The following is a 23,967-nucleotide window of genomic DNA, read 5'->3' on the forward strand; positions in this document are numbered from 1 at the left end:
GTTTTTACTGATGTTGAATCAGTGATAAATATCGGCCGTAGGACACTGGGTAGAGCTCTGACAGTACGGCACCCCCTCAGTACTGACCCTCTGACAGTGCGGCACTCCCTCAGTACTGACCCTCTGACAGTGCGGCACTCCCTCAGTACTGATCCTCTGACAGTGCGGCACTCCCTCAGTACTGACCCTCTGACAGTGCGGCACTCCCTCAGTACTGACCCTCTGACAGTGCGGCACTCCCTCAGCACTGACCCTCTGACAGTGCGGCACTCCCTCAGTACTGACCCTCTGAGAGTGCGACACTCCCTCAGTACTGACCCTCTGACAGTGCGGCACTCCCTCAGTACTGACCCTCTGACAGTGCGACACTCCCTCAGTACTGACCCTCTGACAGTGCGACACTCCCTCAGTACTGACCCTCTTACAGTGCGACACTCCCTCAGTACTGACCCTCTGACAGTGCGGCACCCCCTCAGTACTGACCCTCTGACAGTGCGGCACCCCCGCAGTACTGACCCTCTGACAGTGCGGCACCCCCTCAGTACTGACCCTCTGACAGTGCGACACTCCCTCAGTACTGACCCTCTGACAGTGCGACACTCCCTTAGTACTGACCCTCTGACAGTGCGACACTCCCTCAGTACTGACCCTCTGACAGTGCGGCACTCCCTCAGAACTGACCCTCTGACAGTGCGGCACTCCCTCAGTACTGACCCTCTGACAGTGCGGCACTCCCTCAGTACTGATCCTCTGACAGTGCGGCACCCCCTCAGTACTGACCCTCTGACAGTGCGGCACCCCCTCAGTACTGACCCTCTGACAGTGCGGCACTCCCTCAGTACTGACCCTCTGACAGTGTGACACTCCCTCAGTACTGACCCTCTGACAGTGTGACACTCCCTCAGTACTGACCCTCTGACAGTGTGACACTCCCTCAGTACTGACCCTCTGACAGTGCGACACTCCCTCAGTACTGGCCCTCTGACAGTGCGGCACTCCCTCAGTACTGACCCTCTGACAGTGCGGCACCCCCTCAGTACTGACCCTCTGACAGTGCGGCACTCCCTCAGTACTGACCCTCTGACAGTGCGGCACTCCCTCAGTACTGACCCTCTGACAGTGCGGCACTCCCTCAGTACTGACCCTCTGACAGTGCGGCACCCCCTCAGTACTGACCCTCTGACAGTGCGGCACTCCCTCAGTACTGACCCTCTGACAGTGCGGCACCCCCTCAGTACTGACCCTCTGAGAGTGCGACACTCCCTCAGTACTGACCCTCTGAGAGTGCGACACTCCCTCAGTACTGACCCTCTGACAGTGCGGCACTGCCCTCTGACAGTGCGGCACCCCCTCAGTACTGACCCTCTGAGAGTGCGACACTCCCTCAGTACTGACCCTCTGAGAGTGCGACACTCCCTCAGTACTGACCCTCTGACAGTGCGACACTCCCTCAGTACTGACCCTCTGACAGTGCGGCACCCCCTCAGTACTGACCCTCTGACAGTGCTGCAATCTCGGAAGCAGTGTCTTTCAAATGAAATGTTAATATCTTCCAACTGGGTAGTTGTGAAAAGTCTGAGACTCATTTCGACAGAGGGAGGGGGTGGAACGAGGGGGCAGTGAGGGGAATTGGGGAGTCCCCCGCTGCATACTGGCGCCAATATTTATCCCTGGAGCAACATGAGTAAGAAAGGATCGTCCGGGCATTATCTGGCAGCGGGCCCTGGGCAAATGCTGCAGGCAGCAATGATTGTGATTCAATGGTCACGCAAGGCTGTACAGAAAGACAGAGCTTTCATTCCCAGTCAACCTCACAACGCTGGCAACTCAAGCAGCAGATAATGGGGGACTTTAACTTTCCAAATATTGATTGGAACCTTTGTAGGTCAAATAGTTTGGATGGGGCACTTTTTGTGCAGTGTGTGCAGGAGGGTTTCCTGACACAATATGTGGATAGGCCGACAAGGGGTGAGGCCACATTGGATTTGGTACTGGGAAATGAACCGGGCCAAGTGTTAGATTTGGTTGTGGGAGAGAACTTTGGAGATAGTGACCACAATTCGGTGTCTTTTGTTATTGCAATGGAGAGGGATAGGGCCGGACGGCAGGGCAAGGCTTACAATTGGGGGAGAGGTAATTATGATGCGATTAGGCAAGAATTAGGGGGCATAAGATGGGAACAGAAACTGTCAGGGAAAGGCACTGATGAAAAGTGGAACTTTTTCAAGGAACAAATACTGGGTGTCCTTGATAGGTATGTCCCTGTCAGGCAGGGAGGAAATGGCCGAGTGAGGGAACCATGGTTCACAAAAGAGGTGGAATGTCTTGTGAAAAGGAAGAGGGAAGCTTATGTAGGGATGAGGAAACAAGGTTCAGATGGCTCGACTGAGGGTTACAAGTTAGCAAGGAACGAGCTGAAAAAGGGGCTGAGGAGAGCTAGGAGGGGACATGAGAAGTCCTTGGCGGGTCGGATCAAGGAAAACCCCAAGGCTTTTTACTCTTATGTGAGGAATAAAAGAATGACCAGGGTGAGGTTAGGGCCGGTCAAGGACAGTGGTGGGAACTTGTGTATGGAATCAGTAGAGATAGGCGAGGTGATGAATGAATACTTTTCTTCAGTGTTCACCAAGGAGAGGGGCCATGTTTTTCAGGAAGAGAAGGTGTTACAGGCTAATAGGCTGGAGGAAATAGATGTTCGGAGGGAGGATGTATTGGCAGTTTTGAATAAACTGAAGGTCGATAAGTCCCCTGGGCCTGATGAAATGTATCCTAGGATTCTTTGGGAGGCGAGGGATGAGATTGCAGAGCCTTTGGCTTTGATCTTTGGGTCCTCGCTGTCCACGGGGATGGTGCCAGAGGACTGGAGAGTGGCAAATGTTGTTCCTCTGTTTAAGAAAGGGAATAGAAATGACCCTGGTAATTATAGACCGGTTAGTCTGACTTCGGTGGTTGGTAAATTGATGGAAAAGGTCCTTAGGGATGGGATTTACGACCATTTAGAAAGATGCGGACTAATCCGGGATAGTCAGCACGGATTTGTGAAGGGCAAATCGTGCCTCACAAATTTGATAGAATTTTTTGAGGAGGTAACTAGGTGTGTTGATGAAGGTAGGGCGGTTGATGTCATATACATGGATTTTAGTAAGGCGTTTGATAAGGTCCCCCATGGTCGGCTTATGATGAAAGTAAGGAGGTGTGGGATAGAGGGAAAGTTGGCTGATTGGATAGGTAACTGGCTGTCTGATCGAAGACAGAGGGTGGTGGTGGATGGAAAATTTTCGGACTGGAGGCAGGTTGCTAGCGGAGTGCCGCAGGGATCGGTGCTTGGTCCTCTGCTCTTTGTGATTTTTATTAATGACTTAGAGGAGGGGGCTGAAGGGTGGATCAGTAAATTTGCTGATGACACCAAGATTGGTGGAGTAGTGGATGAGGTGGAGGGGTGTTGTAGGCTGCAAAGAGACATAGATAGGATGCAAAGCTGGGCTGAAAAATGGCAAATGGAGTTGAACCCTGATAAATGTGAGGTGATTCATTTTGGTAGGACTAATTTAAATGTGGATTACAGGGTCAAAGGTAGGGTTCTGAAGACTGTGGAGGAACAGAGAGATCTTGGGGTCCATATCCACAGATCTCTAAAGGTTGCCACTCAAGTGGATAGAGCTGTGAAGAAGGCATATAGTGTGTTAGCTTTTATTAACAGGGGGTTGGAGTTTAAGAGCCGTGGGGTTATGCTGCAACTGTACAGGACCTTGGTGAGACCGCATTTGGAATATTGCGTGCAGTTCTGGTCACCTCACTATAAGAAGGATGTGGAAGCGCTGGAAAGAGTGCAGAGGAGATTTACCAGGATGCTGCCTGGTTTGGAGTGTCGGTCTTATGAGGAAAGGTTGAGGGAGCTGGGGCTGTTCTCTCTGGAGCGGAGGAGATTGAGGGGAGACTTAATAGAGGTTTATAAAATGATGAAGGGGATAGATCGAGTGAACGTTCAAAGACTATTTCCTCGGGTGGATGGAGCTATTACGAGGGGGCATAACTATAGGGTTCATGGTGGGAGATATAGGAAGGATATCAGAGGTAGGTTCTTCACGCAGAGAGTGGTTGGGGTGTGGAATGGACTGCCTGCAGTGATAGTGGAGTCAGACACTTTAGGAACATTTAAGCGGTTATTGGATAGGCACATGGAGCACACCAGGATGATAGGGAGTGGGATAGCTTGATCTTGGTTTCAGATGAAGGTCGGCACAACATCGTGGGCCGAAGGGCCTGTTCTGTGCTGTACTGTTCTATGTTCTATGTTCTATAAGCTTGCAGGGAAAAGAACTGGAATAATTCCTCGCGGACCATCGCCTTTTGGCTAAGATCAAGTGTAGTATCGACATGCTGTGCTTGGTTGAAGTCATTAGGTTACATTTTAGCTTCATTTGAAGCCATTGTTAAAAGCGGCATCTCGGCCTTTTGGCTAAGATGCAAATGAGATCAAGCCTTAGAGGAGGAGCAATGCCTAATCCAACCAGCTTGGATCATGTAGATCAAGCCCAAGACAGGAGGTGAGAGCCCTGTCTTGTCAGCTTGGATCGGGAATGTCTCAACTTGCTGAGACTCTGAATTGGACTTGATTTGACTGAATTGGATAAATAAAAATATTTTTAAATTCCTCGCGGACCCTCCACACATCAGCAGGATCATAGCGAATGGAGCAACATATCGCAAACCTGCTCCGCACCCCCCGCATTCTTTCCCACATCATCTTTAATGCATGCCTTGTAATGCTCCCGTTTATTTTAACAGCTGCACTGACAGGCATTTTGATTTCTGTCCATCACTCTCCCTGCGTGTATTATTCAGAGGTACGTTCCTCTGGAAAAGCCCGTTCTCTATCAACCTCACATTAATATAAATCCCAGCCACAAACCGAACCTTCAATCAGTGTCGCTGCAAAACAAAGCCCAACTCCTCAGTCAGAATCCACCTCCCTCGATCCACTCTCCACAGAGCTGACTATCGGCCACAGCTTCCTGCAGGCATATTGGTTCCCACACAACAGCGACTCGGCCTCCAACTCCTCCGCCAGCTGCCAAACACTTCAAGACGTGAAGCAGAGAACGATGCCCGAAGAATCGGACCTTTTCCCTTCTCCCAGCCCGCTGAGAGAACAAGATCAGAGCAGGAGTGGGCCATTCGGCCCCTCGAGCCTGTTCCTCCACTCAGTGAGACCACGGCTGATCTTGGCTCTCAACTCCATTCTCCCACCCGCTCCCCGTATCTCTCAACTCCCGGAGAGGCTAAAAATAATCTGTTGGTCCCAGTCTGAAATGTGGGAGGAGCCACAATCCTCTGGGGGAAGACAATCCCAATGATTCACCACCCTCGGAGTGAAGAGATTTCTCCGCATCTCAGTCCAAAATGGCCCACCCCGTATCCTGAGTCTGTGACCCCCACATCCTGAGACTGTCACAATACTCTCTGTGTGGCCTATCCAGGGCTTTGCTAAGCTGTAGCTTTGTCTCATGCTGCTGCATGTCTGCTACAATTCTACCCGACACGCGAGGATATCATTTTCACACATTACAGAATCGCTTCTACCTTTGGGTCTTTTCATCGCAGGCGCCAGCGGGCTGGTCTTCTTACTTGAAAGTTCAGGTACTTCCCCGGGGTTCTCCTTCCTGACGGGGGGGCTTCCCGTCTTCTCCTTGGGAAACTCAAACTTCCTTTTTCCTGCAGTTGGTGGCTGCAACACAAATCAGACACCCATTCCCTGTCGCATCTCCCAAAACGGCAATGGAATTTAACCCTGAACAGTGTGAGGTGATACACTTTGGAAGGAATGATTTGACCAGGAAGTATTCAATGAAAGGTCGGACACCAGGAAGTTCTGTGGAACAAAGGGACCTTGGCGTGTTTCTCCACAGATCTCTGAAGACGGAAAGGCAACTGGTGACCAGTGGTGTTCTACAGGGGTCAGTGTTGGGACCACAACTTTTTACTTTTTACATCAATGATCTGGAAGATGGAACTGAGGGCACGGTTGCTAAATTTGCGGATGATACGAAGATATGTAGAGGGGCAGGTAGTGTTGAGGAAGTGGGGAGGCTGTAGAATGACTGGGAAAGTGGGCGAAGAAGTGGCAGGTGGAACTACAATGTGGGGAAGTGTGGGATTATGCACTTTGATCGGAAGAATAGAGGCGTTGATTATTTTCTAAATGGGGAAAGGCTTTGGAAATCTGTAGCACAAAGGGACTTGGGACTCCTGGTTCAGGATTCTCTTAAGGTTAACGTGCAGGTTCAGTGTTAGCATTCATGTTGAGAGGGCTAGAATACAAGAGCAGGGATGTACTGCTGAGGCTGTATATTGCTTTGGTCAGACCCCATTTTGAATATTGTGAGCAGTTTTGGGCCCCACACCTGAGGAAGGATGTGCTGGCCTTGGAAAGGGTCCAGAGGAGGTTCACAAAAATGATCCCTGGAATGAAGTGTTTGTCATATGAGGAACCCGATGGAGTTTAGAAGGATGAGGCGGGGGGGGGGGGGGGGCGGGGGGTCTAATTGAAACTTAGAGAATACTGAGAGACCTGGATAGAATGGACGTGGAGAGGATGTTTCCACTGGTGGGAGAGACTGGAACTCGAGGGCACAACCTCAGAGTGAAGGGACGATCCTTTAAAACTGAGATGAGGAGGAATTTCTTCAGCCAGAGAGTGGTGAATCTGTGGAACTCTTTGCCACAAAAGGCTGTGGAGGCCGGGTCATTGAGTGTCTTTAAGACAGAGATAGATGGGTTCTTGATTAATAAGGGGATCAGGGGTTATGGGGAAAAGGCAGGAGAATGAGGATGAGAAAAATATCAGCCATGATTGAATGTCGGAGCAGACTCGATGGGCCGAGTGGCCTAATTCTGCTCCTATATCTTGTGGTTTTATGTTAGGGGCGTGGTGAAAAAGGCATAGGAGACACTTGCCTTTATCAATCGAGGCATAAATTACAAAGGCGGGGAAGAACTTTGGTGAGGCCACAGCTGGAGCACTGTGTGCAGTTCTGGTCGCCACATTATCGAAAGGATGTGATTGCACTGGAGGGGGTGCAGAGAAGATTCACCAGGATGCTGCCTGCGATGGAGCATTTAAGTTGTGAAGAGAGATTGCATAGGTTTGGGTTGTTTTCTCTGGAGCAGAGAAGACTGAGGGGCGACCTGATCGAGATGTACAAGATTATGAGGGACACGGACAGAGTGGATAAGGAGCAGCTGTTCCCCTTAGTTGAAGGGTCAGTCACAAGGGGACATAGGTTCAAGGTGAGGGGTGGAAGGTTTAGGGGGGCAATTGAGGAAAAACCTTTTTACTCAGAGGGTGGTGATGATCTGGAATGAGCTGCCTGGGAGGGTGGTACAAGCGGGTTGCCTCACATCCTTTAAAAAGTACCCGGATGAGCACTTGGCCCATCATCACGTTCACGGCTATGGGCCAAGTGCTGGCAAGTGGGATTAGGCGGGAGTTCAGGTGTTTATCGCATCTCGGTGCACATTCGATGGGCTGAAAAACCTCTTCTGCACTGACTGATTCTCCCCAGGAAAGAGACAGAGTGAACGCTACGAGTCCGTATAACTGGAGTCATACTCAAAATATTATCCCCCCCTCTCTCTCTCTCCATACAGACGCTGCCATATCTGCTGAGCTTATCCAGCATTTCAGTGTTTAATTCAGATTTCCAACACCCGCAGTGTTTAGCTTTCATTTTGCTGATGCTTGGTTTATTTACAGGACGCAGCATTTCACATACAAGTCTCCCACTTACTAACCCCCACTCCCACAGCAGTCTTTTTTCATCTACACTCAAGAGGCTTAATCCACCCGTGCTCTTCACCCATGTATCCTTTGTCAGGATACAAAATAGTTAACAGGCAAGTTGTGTTTTCAGTAATTGGAGGTGAATTGGTTAAGCACAGGGACGGCACAGTGGTTAGCACTGCACCCTCACAGCGCCAGGGACCCAGGTTCAATTCCTGGCATGGTGGCACAGTGGTTAGCACTGCTGCCTCACAGCGCCAGGGACCCGGGTTCAATTCCTGGCATGGTGGCACAGTGGTTAGCACTGCTGCCTCACAGCGCCAGGGACCCGGGTTCGATTCCCGGCTTGGGTCACTGTCTGTGCGGAGTCTGCATGTTCTCCCCGTGTCTGCGTGGGTTTCCTCCGGGTGCTCCGGTTTCCTCCCACAGTCCAAAGATGTGCAGGTTGGGGGAATTAGCCATGCTAAATTGCCACATTCTCCCCACTCCCCGTGGGAGCGAATCCCAACTTCTCCCCACTCCCCGGGTAAAGAAGTCTCCTGAATTTCCCATCGGATTTGTCAGTGACAATCCCAGGGAGGTCCTGTGGCTCACACCCTGCCTCTGAGCCAGCAGCATTGGGTTTGTTTCCCATCCCAGGACTTGATGACCAAGAAAGGTGTGTTCATAACACGGCCAAAGAGGTGGAGTGTCCAGCTGTAAAACCCCCCCCAGACACACATCAGGGTCAGAGCGAATGAGCTGGGGGAAGATTCCTGATCAACAATGTGATAGAAAGCACATTGGAGCCTCTCCTATCACTCGGAACAGTCCTGTGGGACAATGTCCACACTCTGACTGCCTCACAGTCCCCTCCGACCGAGGACTCCATATTGCCGCACTTGGGTTCCACCAAGGCCTACCTTCGGAGAAGACGTTCCCAGACTTGCCTTCGCTGCCGATTTCTCCTTGGGGGAGAATGAAGAACTTGGAGACGCGACGCCGCTGGCCTGTAATGCGGCTGTGGCGTAGCTTGCCGTGGGCTTCTCGCTTGGCGATGGAGTAGAGACAGCTGGAGGAGCAAGCGGGAAATAAAAATTAATTGTGCCGCACGTTGGGGGACATGTCCTGACCACAGCAGAGTACAACTGTGAAATTCTACCCCCAACCCCACCCCCGCCAAGCATGCCGGAGTCACGGGATCGATTTTCCATGCATGCTGGAGTGACGGGATGGATTTTCCGTTCATGCCGGAGTGACGGGATGGATTTTCCGTGCAGAATTTGGATCGTGTTACTATCCTCCACTGACTGCACTTTGACAAGAGATATCACCCTGCCCCAGCCAGGAGACATCTGCTCTGGTTTCACTCACAAGTTCTATTTGCTGGAGTTTACAGCAAGTCTTTAACCAAACTCTGCAGAGGGTTTGCTATAGTGCATTACATGTCGCCGGCAGACTGCTCTCTGAAGTGTGCAGTTTAAACTGACTCTTCACCCTGCTGCCTCCAATGCACTGTTTCTGTGGACTGTTTACTGCACTGATTAAATAGACTCTGTAGACTTGTTGGCTGCAGTGTTCTGATTACATAGACTCTGTAGATTACTGTCGGGTGCTCATAGAATCCCGACAGTGCATGGGGAGGCTATTATACCCATCGAGCCTGCACCGGCCACAATCCCACCCAGGCCCTATCCTCTTAACCCCACATATTTACCCTGCTAATCCCCTTACATTAGGGCCAATTTAGCATGGCCAATCAACCTAACCTGCACATCTTTGGAGTGTGGGAGGAAACCGGAGCACCCAGAGGAAACCCACGCAGACACAGGAGAGTACGTGCAGACTTCGCACAGACAGTGACCCAAGGCTGGTATTGAACCTGGGACCCTGGCGCTAACCATTGTGCCGCCCCTTGTGATAATGTGGTGACCAGAACTGCACACAGTACTCGAGCTGTGGCCTCACCAAAGTTCTATACAACTCCAACATGACTTCCCTGCTTTTGTAATCTATGCCTCACTTGTTAAAGGTAAGTGTCATGGACAAACACGCCAAGGTCCCTTTGTTCCACAGAACTTCCCAGTCATAGAATCATAGAATCCCTGCAGTGTAGGAGGCCAATCAGCCCATCGAGTCTGCACCGAGGCCCCACTCCCACCACCCCACACATTTACCCTGCTAATCCCCTGACACTAAGGGACAATTTAGCGTAGCCAATCCACCTAACCAGCACATCTTTCGGACTGTGGGAGAAAACCGGAGCACCCGGAGGAAACCCATGCAGATAAGGGGAGAACGTGAATTGAACCCGGGTCTCTGGCGCTGTGAGGCAGTAGTGCTAACCACTGTGCCACTGTGCAGCCTGCATCAGAGTGCCGATTAAATAGACTCTAGACTTGCTGACTGGATAGCACTGATTAAACAGACTCCGCAGACTTGTAGACTGATCTGCTCTGATTAAATAGACTCTGTAGACTGGGAGACTGAACTGCTCTGATTAAATAGATTCTGTAGACTTGTTGACTGAATGGCACTGATTAAATAGACTCTGTGGACTTGTTGACTGAATGGCACTGATTAAATACTCTATGGACTTGTAGACTGATCTGCTCTGGTTAAATAGACTGTTTAAGAATAATACGGGGAGATGATGTATTTGGGGTTTTCTGTGAGCCCCAGCCCAGTCTTGCCACAAATGGTGTCCTCACTCCCTGCAGGAGAACCAAGCCCTTGTTGGAGTTGCCAGGACCGCGGCTCACTCTGGGAATACTGACCTGTGGGGGGACTGAGTTGGGGTCTGCTGGCCCGGCTGAAAAACAGGCTGCCTGGTTTCAGACTGTTACCGCTCCCTTCCTCCTCCTTCACTACAAACTGACCCAGTTTGGTGATCTTCTGCTGGGAAAAAGGGCAAAGGAGTTAAAAGGCATAAACACGCGCTGTTCCAGACCAAGGTGGCATTGAACTCAGTACAGGCAAAGGATTCATGCAATAACTTCCTTTATATAGCACCTTCAACAGAGAAAACATCCCAAGGAATGACGATCAAACAATATTTGACTCTGAAGCGAATAAGGATATCAGCAACAGGTAATCAAAATCTCCCACAAAGAGGAAAGGTTGAAGAGAGTCTTAAAGGAGAGAAGTTCTCCCTCCCCCACAAATTCATCCCTGTAACCTCCTCCAACCCCTACAACCTTCCCTATCTCTGTAACCTCCTCCAACCCCTACAACCTTCCCTATCTCTGTAACCTCCTCCAGCCCCTACAACCCTCCCTATCTCTGTAACCCTTCTCCAGCCCCTACAACCCTCCCTATCTCTGTAACCCTTCTCCAGCCCCTACAACCCTCCCTATCTCTGTAACCCTCCTCCAGCCCCTACAACCCTCCCTATCTCTGTAACCCTTCTCCAGCCCCTAAAACCCTCCCTATCTCTGTAACCCTTCTCCAGCCCCTAAAACCCTCCCTATCTCTGTAACCCTTCTCCAGCCCCTACAACCTTCCCTATCTCTGTAACCTCCTCCAACCCCTACAACCTTCCCTATCTCTGTAACCTCCTCCAACCCCTACACCCCCTCCCTATCTCTGTAACCTCCTCCAACCCCTACAACCTTCCCTATCTCTGTAACCTCCTCCAACCCCTACAACCTTCCCTATCTCTGTAGCCTCCTCCAACCCCTACACCCCTCCCTATCTCTGTAACCTCCTCCAGCCCCTACAACCCTCCCTATCTCTGTAACCCTTCTCCAGCCCCTACAACCCTCCCTATCTCTGTAACCCTTCTCCAGCCCCTACAACCCTCCCTATCTCTGTAACCCTTCTCCAGCCCCTACAACCCTCCCTATCTCTGTAACCCTCCTCCAGCCCCTACAACCCTCCCTATCTCTGTAACCCTTCTCCAGCCCCTAAAACCCTCCCTATCTCTGTAACCCTCCTCCAGCCCCTAAAACCCTCCCTATCTCTGTAACCCTTCTCCAGCCCCTACAACCTTCCCTATCTCTGTAACCTCCTCCAACCCCTACAACCTTCCCTATCTCTGTAACCTCCTCCAACCCCTACACCCCTCCCTATCTCTGTAACCTCCTCCAACCCCTACACCCCCTCCCTATCTCTGTAACCTCCTCCAACCCCTACACCCCCTCCCTATCTCTGTAACCTCCTCCAACCCCTACACCCCTCCCTATCTCTGTAACCTCCTCCAGCCCCTACACCCCTCCCTATCTCTGTAACCTCCTCTAACCCCTATAACACTCCCTAACTCTGTAACCTTTGAAGAAAGATATATTATCGTTGGAGGCAGTACAGAGAAGATGATCCCAGCTATAGAGGGACTGGCAAATGAGGAAAGATTAAACAGGGTGAGTCTGTACTCCTTGGAGTTCAGAGGAATCAGGGGTGATACGATTGAAACATAAAACACTGAAACATAGAAGGCTGATGAGCCTGGCATCAGTGGTGGGTAAGTTACTGGAGGGGATTCTGAGGGACAGGATCTACCAACATTTGGGTCGTCAAGGTCTGATTAGGGATAGTCAGCACGACTTCATGCGTGGGAAGCAATGTCTGACAAATCTTTTAGCGTTTTTCAGAGGTAATCAAGAGGATGGATGAGGTGAGGACAGTAGATGTTGTTTATATGGACTTTAGCAAGACCTTTGACAAGGTCCTGCATTGGAGGCTAGTCTGGAAGGTTAGGTCACATGGGATCCAGGGAGAACTAGCAAATTGGATTCAAAATTGGCTCGATGGTAGGAAGCAGAGGGTGAAGGTTATTTCTCGGACTGGAGGGCCTGTGACTGGTGGTGTGCTTCAGGGGTGGGTGTTGGGACCCTTGTTATTCATTATTTATATAAATGATTTGGATGTGAATCTTAGAAACCCTACAGCACAGAAAGAGGCCATTCGGCCCATCGAGTCTGCACCGACCACAATCCCACCCAGGCCCTACCCCCATATCCGCCCACTAATCTCTCTAACCTACGCATCTCAGGACTCTAAGGGGCAATTTTTAGCATGGCCAATCAACCTAACCCGCACATCTTTGGACTGTGGGAGGAAACCGGAACACCCAGAGGAAACCCACGCAGACACGAGGAGAATGTGCAAACTCCACACGGACAGTGACCCAAGCTGGGAATCGAACCCAGGTCCCTGGAGCTGTGAAGCAGCAGTGCTAACCTCTGTGCTACCGTGCCACCCGTTGTATGTACACAGCATGGTTAGTAAGTTACTAAATTAGGAGGTATCGTTGATAGTGAAGAAGGTTATCAAAAATCTCAGGGGGATCTTTATTGGTTGGGGAAGTGGGCCGAGGATTGGCAAAGGGATTTCAATACAGATAAGTGTGAGGTGTCGCATTTTGGAAAGTCAAACCGGGTAGGACTTAAACAGTGAATAGTAGGGCCCTGGGGCGTGTTGAGGAACAGAGGGACCTAGGGTGGTGACGAAGGCGTTTAGCACACTGGCCTTCATCAGGGCATTGAGTATAGGAGTTGGGACATTATGTTGCAGTTGTATAAGTCATTGGTGAGGCCACACTTGGAGTATTGTGGACAGTTTTGGTCACCCTGTTATAGGAAACACATTGATAAACTGGGAAGACTGCAGAGAAGATTTACGAGGCTGTTGCCAGGATCAGTGAGCCTGAGTTGTAGGGAGCGGTTGGCCAGGCTCGGCCTTGGAATGTAAGAGAATGAGGGGTGACGTTAGTGAGATGTATAAAATCATGAGGGACATCGATAGGGTGAACGCACACAGTCTTTTTTCCCAGGGAAGGGGAATTGAAAAGGTTCAATAGCGAAATTTAGAAGGCATTTGGATAAGTATATGGATGGGAAAGGATTAGCGGGATATGGGCCAAACACAGGCAATCAGGACTAGCTGGGAGGGCACCATAGTCGGCATGAAGCAGATGGGCCTGTTTCTGTGCTGTATTGCTCTCTGAGATTCTGAGGTTAACACAGTCAGGAGTCTCACAACAGCAGGTTAAAGTCCAACAGGTTTATTTGGTAGCTAACACCACGAGCTTTCGGAGCACTGCTCCTTCGTCAGGTGAGTGGGAGATCTGCTCATAAACAGCAAACAGGGCAACTCAGTTGAGTTTGGTTCACCTGTCACTAATACTGCGTGTATCTCACTGTTAACATGTTTTATAACAGTGCTGCAGGGGACAGGCCAATATTGTTAAGTTCCAGGTGTGAGGTAACCACACGCTGTTGTCAAGGGGCAGAGTGCGGAGAGGATGTACTCATGCTGCCCGGGTTTATAAACACACTCACCGGTGAGGAGGGTCCGGCAGACGTTTCAGTGTCCTCTGGAGTGGAATAAAACCTGATGAATGAGAGGCCGTACGCCAAGCTCTACATTGGTGTGGAATGAGAATTAAACCAGTCAACAGCAGCGAGAGACTCAAACCACCCCCCTCCCTCCGACGGAGCGGCACTCCCTCACCCTCCTCCCTCCGACAGAGCGGCACTCCCTCACCCCCTCCCTCCGACGGAGCGGCACTCCCTCACCACCGGCCCTCCGACGGAGCGGCACTCCCTCACCACCAGCCCTCCACTCCCTCAACACCGGCCCTCCGACAGAGCGGCACTCCCTCACCCCCCTCCCTCCGACGGGGCGGCATTCCCTCGGCTCTCTTGGCACCAACCCTCCAATAGTGCAGTGTTCCCTCCGCACCAATCATCCAACGGGTCAGTCCAGCCTCAGCGCCGACCTTCCGACAGCATGGTGCTCCATTTGCACCGACCCTCCAACAGTGCCGACCTCCGACAGCACGACACTCCCTCGACACCGACCCTCCCACAGCGCAGCGCTCCATCAGCACCGACCCGCCAACAGCGCGGCACTTCCTCTGCACCTGCCCTTCGAAGCGCAGCACTCTCTCAGTGGTGACCCTCCGACATCGCAGCGCTCCCTCGGCACTCACCTTGTTGTAGGGTTGGGTGCAGACCACTTTTACACGGTCCCATTTTTTACTCAGAGTGGCTTTAGCCAGTTTGTCTGGGCCGAACATGCGCACTCTGTTCAGGGATGTGCCACCCCGACTCTCCATGGGAGACATGAAGAAGGAGGACACCAGGATCACCTACATGCCAGAGAGAGAGAGAGAGAGAAAGTATTTCAATCAGGACAGGAGGCCCAGTGGACAATGGGACAGTAATGAATTACATTAAACTGCTGACAGCCCTCCCTCAGCACTGACCCTCTGACAGTGCGGCACTCCCTCAGTACTGACCCTCTGACAGTGCGGCACTCCCTCAGAACTGACCCTCTGACAGTGCGGTGCTCCCTCAGTACTGACCCTCTGACAGTGCGGTGCTCCCTCAGTACTGACCCTCTGACAGTGCGGTGCTCCCTCAATACTGACCCTCTGACAGTGCGGCACTCCCTCAGTACTGACTCTCTGACAGTGCGGCACTCCCTCAGTACTGACCCTCTGACAGTGCGGTGCTCCCTCAGTACTGACCCTCTGACAGTGCGGCACTTCCTCAGTACTGACCCTCTGACAGTGCGGCACTCCCTCAGTACTGACCCTCTGACAGTGCAACACTCCCTCAGTACTGACCCTCTGACAGTGCGGCACTCCCTCAGTACTGACCCTCTGACAGTGCGGCACTCCCTCAGTACTGACCCTCTGACAGTGCGGCACTCCCTTAGTACTGACCCTCTGACAGTGCGGCACTCCCTCAGTACTGACCCTCTGACAGTGCAGCACTCCCTCAGTACTGACCCTCTGACAGTGCGGCACTCCCTCAGTACTGACCCTCTGACAGTGCGGCACTCCCTCAGTACTGACCCTCTGACAGTGCCGCACTCCCTCAGTACTGACCCTCTGACAGTGCAGCACTCCCTCAGTACTGACCCTCTGACAGTGCGGCACTCCCTCAGCACTGACCCTCTGACTGTGCGGCACTCCCTCAGCACTGACCCTCTGACAGTGCGGCACTCCCTCAGTACTGACCCTCTGACAGTGCAGCACTCCCTCAGTACTGACCCTCTGACAGTGCAGCACTCCCTCAGTACTGACCCTCTGACAGTGCGGCACTCCCTCAGTACTGACCCTCTGACAATGCGGCACTCCCTCAGTACTGACCCTCTGACAGTGCGGCACTCCCTCAGCACTGACCCTCTGACAGTGCGGCACTCCCTTAGTACTGACCCTCTGACAGTGCGGCACTCCCTCAGTACTGACCCTCTGACAGTGCAGCACTCCCTCAGTACTGACCCTCTGACAGTGCGGCACTCCCTCAGTACTGACCCTCTGACAGTGCGGCACTCCCTCAGTACTGACCCTCTGACAGTGCCGCACTCCCTCAGTACTGACCCTCTGACAGTGCAGCACTCCCTCAGTACTGACCCTCTGACAGTGCGGCACTCCCTCAGCACTGACCCTCTGACTGTGCGGCACTCCCTCAGCACTGACCCTCTGACAGTGCGGCACTCCCTCAGTACTGACCCTCTGACAGTGCAGCACTCCCTCAGTACTGACCCTCTGACAGTGCGGCACTCCCTCAGTACTGACCCTCTGACAATGCGGCACTCCCTCAGTACTGACCCTCTGACAGTGCGGCACTCCCTCAGCACTGACCCTCTGACAGTGCGGCACTCCCTCAGCACTGACCCTCTGACAGTGCGGCACTCCCTCAGTACTGACCCTCTGACAGTGCGGCACTCCCTCAGCACTGACCCTCTGACAGTGCGGCACTCCCTCAGTACTGACCCTCTGACAGTGCGGCACCTCCTCAGCACTGACCCTCTGACTGTGCGGCACTCCCTCAGCACTGACCCTCTGACAGTGCGGCACTCCCTCAGTACTGACCCTCTGACAGTGCAGCACTCCCTCAGTACTGACCCTCTGACAGTGCGGCACTCCCTCAGTACTGACCCTCTGACAGTGCAGCAGTCCCTCAGTACTGACCCTCTGACAGTGCGGCACTCCCTCAGTACTGACCCTCTGACAGTGCGGCACTCCCTCAGTACTGACCCCCTGACAGTGCAGCACTCCCTCAGTACTGACCCCCTGACAGTGCAGCACTCCCTCAGCACTGACCCTCTGACAGTGCGGCACTCCCTCAGTACTGACCCTCTGACAGTGCGGCACTCCCTCAGCACTGACCCTCTGACAGTGCGGCACTCTCTCGGCTCTGCATCACTGTCGCTTATGAAGTGCTCGGTGCAGCTTCCAGTTGTGAACAGCTCAATTAGATCCATCCCTCCCCGCTCTGAGGGGAGGTGGGTAACTCGTAAAGTGCAGCTCGACAATTCCAGGTCATCCTCACTGGGATGTGGCCCTCGCTGCCTCCGATTGTGGGAGAAGCAGATTTAATCCAGTCTTCCAGAAGGATCACGCTTTAGCCAGGAATCAATGTGCAGGCAGTGGGAGCAGGCAGAGGAGTGAGAAGAGGCTTGGTGTTCTTGTGGAGGGCCGACAGCGCAGATGGGCTGAACATCCTCCCTCTTGTGCTGTAATACACCTGGGATACAGCTAACCGGTCTGAGGGCCAAGCGACAGGGCGGAAAACACCCGATACACCACTCACCTCAAAATCCTGTTCGCAGGCTGAGGTGGAATTCCCGACCAAGACCTCCACAAAGGCAGATCCCTCATTGCCAATATCGATATGGTGAATGTATTCCGCCTTCTCAAACTGCAGGGTCAAAGACAGAGGATTACACAGGGAATCTGACACACAATAATAAATCCCCTCACTGGATTTGTTACTCATTCTCTTCTATTGATGGCCCCTCGCTCCCGCCTCCGGGGAATTCAGGAGAAACCCTCTCCCACAGGGAGTGAGAGGATGTGGGACTCGCTCCCACAGGGAGTGAGAGGATGTGGGACTCGCTCCCACAGGGAGTGAGAGGATGTGGGACTCGCTCCCACAGGGAGTGAGAGGATGTGGGACTCGCTCCCACAGGGAGTGAGAGGATGTGGGACTCGCTCCCACAGGGAGTGAGAGGATGTGGGACTCGCTCCCACAGGGAGTGAGAGGATGTGGGACTCGCTCCCACAGGGAGTGAGAGGATGTGGGACTCGCTCCCACAGGGAGTGAGAGGATGTGGGACTCGCTCCCACAGGGAGTGAGAGGATGTGGGACTCGCTCCCACAGGGAGTGAGAGGATGTGGGACTCGCTCCCACAGGGAGTGAGAGGATGTGGGTTTCGCTCCGACGGGGAGAGGATGTGAGAGGATGTGGGACTCGCTCCCACAGGGAGTGAGAGGATGTGGGACTCGCTCCGACAGGGAGTGAGAGGATGTGGGACTCGCTCCCACAGGGAGTGAGAGAATGTGGGACTCGCTCCCACAGGGAGTGAGAGGATGTAGGACTCGCTCCCACAGGGAGTGAGAGAATGTGGGACTCGCTCCGACAGGGAGTGAGAGGATGTGGGACTCGCTCCCACAGGGAGTGAGAGAATGTGGGACTCGCTCCCACAGGGAGTGAGAGGATGTAGGACTCGCTCCCACAGGGAGTGAGAGAATGTGGGACTCGCTCCCACAGGGAGTGAGAGAATGTGGGACTCGCTCCCACAGGGAGTGAGAGGATGTGGGACTCGCTCCCACAGGGAGTGAGAGGATGTGGGTTTCGCTCCGACGGGGAGTGAGAGGATGTGAGAGGATGTGGGACTCGCTCCCACAGGGAGTGAGAGGATGTGGGACTCGCTCCCACAGGGAGTGAGAGAATGTGGGACTCGCTCCCACAGGGAGTGAGAGAATGTGGGACTCGCTCCCACAGGGAGTGAGAGGGTGTGGGACTCGCTCCCACAGGGAGTGAGAGGATGTAGGATTCGCTCCCACAGGGAGTGAGAGGATGTGGGGCTCGCTCCGACGGGGAGTGGGGAGAATGTGGGACTCGCTCCCACGGGGAGTGGGGAGAATGTGGGACTCGCTACCACAGGGAGTGAGAGGATGTGGGTTTCGCTCCCACAGGGAGTGGGGAGAATGTGGGACTCGCTCCCACAGGGAGTGGGGAGAATGTGGGATCCAGGTGCAAAGACTCTCAGTCAGTCCACGCTGTGCTCACACACACAATGAAAGAAATGATTTCCTAATCCTCTGCTTTTCTTCTGAATAAAGATATTTAAATGCAAGAGATTCACAGCTCGACAGAACATAATCACCGAGAATGGTTTGCGGGAAAGCTGCTGGGATCTCCGTGAAGCTCACAGCCCCTCTCCATTCCCTGCTCGAGATTAAACTGGGAAAGTACTGGGACTGCAGACATGGCAGATTGAAAACACATGAGTGGGTTTGGAAGGTGCTGCCTAAGGAGCCTTGGTGAGTTGCTGCAGTGCATCTTGTAGATGGTACACACGGCTGTCACTGTGCGTCGGGGGTGGAGGGAGTGAATGTTTGTGGTTAGCGTGTCGATCAAGCGGGGCTGCTTTGTCCTGGATGGTGTCGAGCTTCTCGAGTGTTGTTGGAGCCGCACCCATCCAGGCAAGTGGGGAGTATTCCATCACACTCCTGACTTGTGTCCCTGTAGATAGTGTCAGGCTTTGGGGAGTCAGGAGGTGAGTTACTCGCCGCAGGATTCCCAGCCTCTGACCTGCTCTGGGAGTCACTGTGTTTATATGGCTGGGTCCAGTTCAGTTTCTGGTCAATGGTAACCCCCAGGATGTTGATAGTGGGGGATTCAGCAATGGTGATGCCATTGACTGTCAGAGTGTGATGTTCAGATCCTCTCTCCAGTTGGAGATGGTCATTGCTTGGCACAATAAGGATTTTAAATCACTCAAGATCTGAATCTCACCTGCAGGATGACAGACGACTGTTTCTCCCCCAGATCAGAACATTTCCACTTCCTGTAAGTGTCTGGCTTCAACAGGTTGTCTGCCTTGTGGGTCTGGGGAAAATAGAGAGCGAACCGTCAGATCAGAGCACTCTGCGGGCAAACCTGTCCACCCCTGGAAACCTCATCTCACCCAGAACAATGCTGTCTCCCCCACCCCGCTGTATCCCTCACACACACCGCGTCCCACTCACCCGCCCCGCCTTGCTTGCTGAGCTGCCATCAGCTCCCGATCGGGGGGCACTTCCATTTCAAACCTCCCTGAATTGTTTTCAAAACACTGCCCCTCTCCTTAGGGTGACACAGTGGTTAGTACTGCTGCCTCACAGCGCCAGGGATCCGGGTTCGATTCCAGCCTCGGGTGACTGTGTGCAGTGTACATGTTCTCCCCGTGTCTGTGTGGGTTTCCTTACAGTCCAAAGATGTGCAAGTTAGGTGGATTGGCCATGCTAAATCGTCCCATAGTGCCCAAAGATATGTAGGTTAGGTGAATTGGCTATGCTAAATTGCCCCTTAGTGTCCAAAGATGTGCAGGTTAGGTGGACTGGCCATGGTAAACACGCAGGGTTATGGGGATACGGCTTGGATAAGATACTCTCAGAGTTGGTGCAGACCCAATGGGTCTAATGCCCTCCTACTGCACTGTGGGAATTCTTTGATTCAACCTCATCTCTGTAACCTCCTTCAGCCCCGACAAGCCTATCTCTCTGTAAGCTCCCCCAGCCCTGTAAGCCTCCCTATCTCTGCAATCTCCTCCAGCCCCTACAACCCCCGTTATCTCTGAAACCTCCTCCAGCCCCTACACCCCTCCCAATCTCTGTAACCTCCTCCAGCCCCTACACCCCTCCCTATCTCCGAAACCTCCTCCAGCCCCTACACCCCTCCCTATCTCTGTAACCTCCTCCAGCCCCTACACCCCTCCCTATCTCTGTAACCTCCTCCAGCCCCTACACCCCTCCCTATCTCCGAAACCTCCTCCAGCCCCTACACCCCTCCCTATCTCTGTAACCTCCTCCAGCCCCTACACCCCTCCCTATCTCTGTAACCTCCTCCAGCCCCTACACCCCTCCCTATCTCTGTAACCTCCTCCAGCCCCTACACCCCTCCCTATCTCCGAAACCTCCTCCAGCCCCTACACCCCTCCCTATCTCCGAAACCTCCTCCAGCCCCTACACCCCTCCCTATCTCTGTAACCTCCTCCAGCCCCTACACCCCTCCCTATCTCTGTAACCTCCTCCAGCCCCAACATCTCTCCGAGATCTCTGCGCTCCTCCAATTCCGGCCTCTTGATCATCCCCCAATTCCCATCGCTCCGCCATTGGTGACTGTGCCTTCAGCTGCCTGGGGGGCCCTAATTCCCACCCCCCTCTCTTTCACCTTGAAGGCCCTTAATAATCAACCTCCTTCAGTGACCTTTTGGTCACCTGTCCTAATGTCAACTCAATATAAAGTGACGGAAAACGATTAACTTGGAGTAGGGTTCTTACAAAAAAAAGGCCACCACTCGGAAATTACTTCAACTATTAATTAATTATCCAGTAAATAAAAATTCTGTTGAATGATGTAGAACTTAAGAATGTTCAGTCTAGGGTGGCATGGTGGCACAGTGGTTCGCACTGCTGCCTCACAGCGCCAGGGCCTGGGTTGATTCCCGGTTTGGGTCACTGTCTGTGTGGAGTTTGCACATTCTCCCCGTGTCTGCGTGGGTTTCCTCCGGGTGCTCCGGTTTCCTCCCACACTCCAAAGATGTGCGGTTGGGTTGATTGGCCATGCTAAATTGCCCCTTAGTGTCAGGGGATTAGCAGGGTAAATATGTGCGATTGCGGGAATAGGGCCTGGGTGGGACTGTGATCGGTGCAGACTCGCTGGGCTGAATGGCCTCCTCCTGCACTGTAGGGTGTCTTTGATTCAACAATGAGAAGACGCATGAACTTGGTTTTTATTCTCTCAGAGCTGTAGGTGATAGAATCGGGTCAATACAGCACCAGTATAGTTAGAATAAAGAAACATTTCCAGAATATGCTTCAAGGTGACATGCCAGCTCTGACATTCCCCTAACTCAGAGCAATAAACTACATCTCGGCCCAAGGAGTGTAACAGCCAATGATGGGCTTTTTTTTTGAAACGCAGTGAGGCTACCATTGTTCTGCAGGAAATACAGCAGCCAAATTATGCAAAGCAAGATCCCACATTCAGGATGTGGTAATGATCCAGATCATCTGCTTTTTTTGTCAAAGATCTTGCTCGCGGGATAAAGCCTCAGGGACAGATTCAAGAACAGCTTCTTCCCTGCTGCCATCAGACTTGGGAATGGACCTACCTTATTTTAAGTTGATCTTTCTCTACACCCTCGCTATGACTGTAACACTACATTCTGCACTCTCTCCCTTCCCTCTCCCCATGTGCTCCATGAACAGTATGCTTTGTCTGTACAGCGCGCAAGAAACAATACTTCTCACTGTATTCCAAATATGTGAGACATTAAAACAAGACCAATATTGGCGCCAGGACTCCGGAAAGAACATCCATCTACACAACTACCAACCCCACCCCCGACCCCCCCACCCCCACAACTACCAACCCCACCCCCCAACCCTCCACCACCGACCCCCCACCCCCACAACTACCAACACCACCCCGACTCCCCCAACCCCCCTTCACGACTCTTCTTCCAAACAGTGACCATGGGAACTTTTATGCCTACACCGAGGTCAGACAGAGCCTCAGTTTAATGTCTCGTACTGAAAGACGGCATCTGACAGTGCGGCACTCCCTCAGCACTGACCCTCTGACAGTGCGGCACTCCCTCAGCACTGACCCTCTGACAGTGCGGCACTCCCTCAGCACTGATCCTCTGAGAATGCACCACTCCCTCAGTACTGACCCTCTGACAGTGCGGCACTCCCTCAGTCCTGACCCTCTGACAGTGCGGCACTCCCTCAGTACTGACCCTCTGACAGTGCGGCACTCCCTCAGTACTGACCCACTGAGAATGCACCACTCCCTCAGTACTGACCCTCTGACAGTGCGGCACTCCCTCAGTACTGACCCTCTGACAGTGCGGCACTCCCTCAGTCCTGACCCTCTGACAGTGCGGCACTCCCTCAGTACTGACCCTCTGACAGTGCGGCACTCCCTCAGTACTGACCCTCTGACACTCCCTCAGTACTGACCCTCTGACAGTGCGGCACTCCCTCAGCACTGACCCTCTGACAGTGCGGCACTCCCTCAGTACTGACCCTCTGACAGTGCGGCACCCCCTCAGTACTGACCCTCTGACAGTGCGGCACTCCCTCAGTACTGACCCTCTGACAGTGCGGCACTCCCTCAGTACTGACCCTCTGACAGTGCAGCACTCCCTCAGTACTGACCCTCTGACAGTGCGGCACTCCCTCAGTACTGACCCTCTGACAGTGCGGCACTCCCTCAGCACTGACCCTCTGACAGTGCGGCACTCCCTCAGTACTGACCCTCTGACAGTGCGGCACTCTCTCAGCACTGACCCTCCGACAACAATATCCAACAACTGTACAGCACAGATTGGGGGGCCATTCAACCCATCATGCTTCTACTAACCCTGTAACAGAAATCCCTCTCTTTTCAAGCACCTGCCTCGCTCTTTCCCCAGAAAACCAACTTATAAACCAAGAGATTCGAGAAGTAGCCCAAAAGAGATGAAATAAACCGACTGGTGGGCGTCCTTCTTCTTAAAGGGATCGTCCAACATAAATCCCTTCGCTCCCAAGGGAAAAGCAACGCGGGTGAAGAAGGCATGCACATTTCTTTGAAGAGGGAAAGGGCTGAAATGCCAAGTTTTAAAGAGCATTAAGTCAAAATTGGAAGAAGAGAAGCATGAAGCGATGCAGGGTTGTCTGGACACGGGCCACAATGGGGGAAGAAGCTCACCGTGTCCTCACTGCTGCAGGAGACAACATGTTTGAGTTTGATCTCGGGCATCTTGAGGGGAGATGGGGCAAAAAGGAAAAGTAACTCTGGGGATATTTTGACAGCTGAGGAGGTGCAAAAAAAAAATCTCACAACCGCGCCTCCAAGTCCTGAGGGGTGACAGAGTGCAGCATTTCACAGGGTGCTTTCCTCATAGAACGAGGGATAAGTCCAGAAATCTTCACTAAAAACAGGTTTGAAGTGGAGATTTCCCTCGATGGCGCTTCTCCTGCTCTGTCCGGGCGGGCTCCTCTTCACTTCCGGGTCGCCCTGCCAAATAGTATTCAATTAAATCATTAGAAATCGAGCCTCCGCCCCCTCAGCACAACTCCAATGTCATCCTATTCCATCTGGGGAATTAATTGATGTTCCCCTTTCTTGCCTTTTTCAAATCAAAGAACTCATTTCATGGTGCCAGGATGTCAAAGGTCAGAGGGTTAGTGTGCAGGGTCCGGCCGCCGCCAT

At 52.7% G+C, this 23,967-nt stretch overlaps 1 protein-coding gene across 1 annotated transcript; it reads right to left on the reverse strand.

The window, feature by feature from the left end:
- Window positions 1–5,583: 5,583 nt before the first annotated feature.
- LOC144488704 (DNA repair protein XRCC1-like) lies at window positions 5,584–23,753 on the reverse strand (the record flags this gene model as incomplete). The annotated part of the gene is made up of 8 exons (XM_078206794.1): window positions 23,464–23,753; window positions 19,519–19,611; window positions 17,308–17,415; window positions 14,694–14,852; window positions 14,041–14,121; window positions 10,540–10,657; window positions 8,686–8,834; window positions 5,584–5,728 (listed from the first exon to the last, which is right to left on the reverse strand). Coding segments are annotated over exons 1-8 (904 nt in total), but the record flags the coding sequence as incomplete, so codon positions are not given.
- Window positions 23,754–23,967: the final 214 nt, after the last annotated feature.

The sequence above is a fragment of the Mustelus asterias genome, unplaced genomic scaffold (assembly GCF_964213995.1).
Source record: "Mustelus asterias unplaced genomic scaffold, sMusAst1.hap1.1 HAP1_SCAFFOLD_1789, whole genome shotgun sequence".
In the NCBI taxonomy this organism is placed as follows: domain Eukaryota; kingdom Metazoa; phylum Chordata; class Chondrichthyes; order Carcharhiniformes; family Triakidae; genus Mustelus; species Mustelus asterias.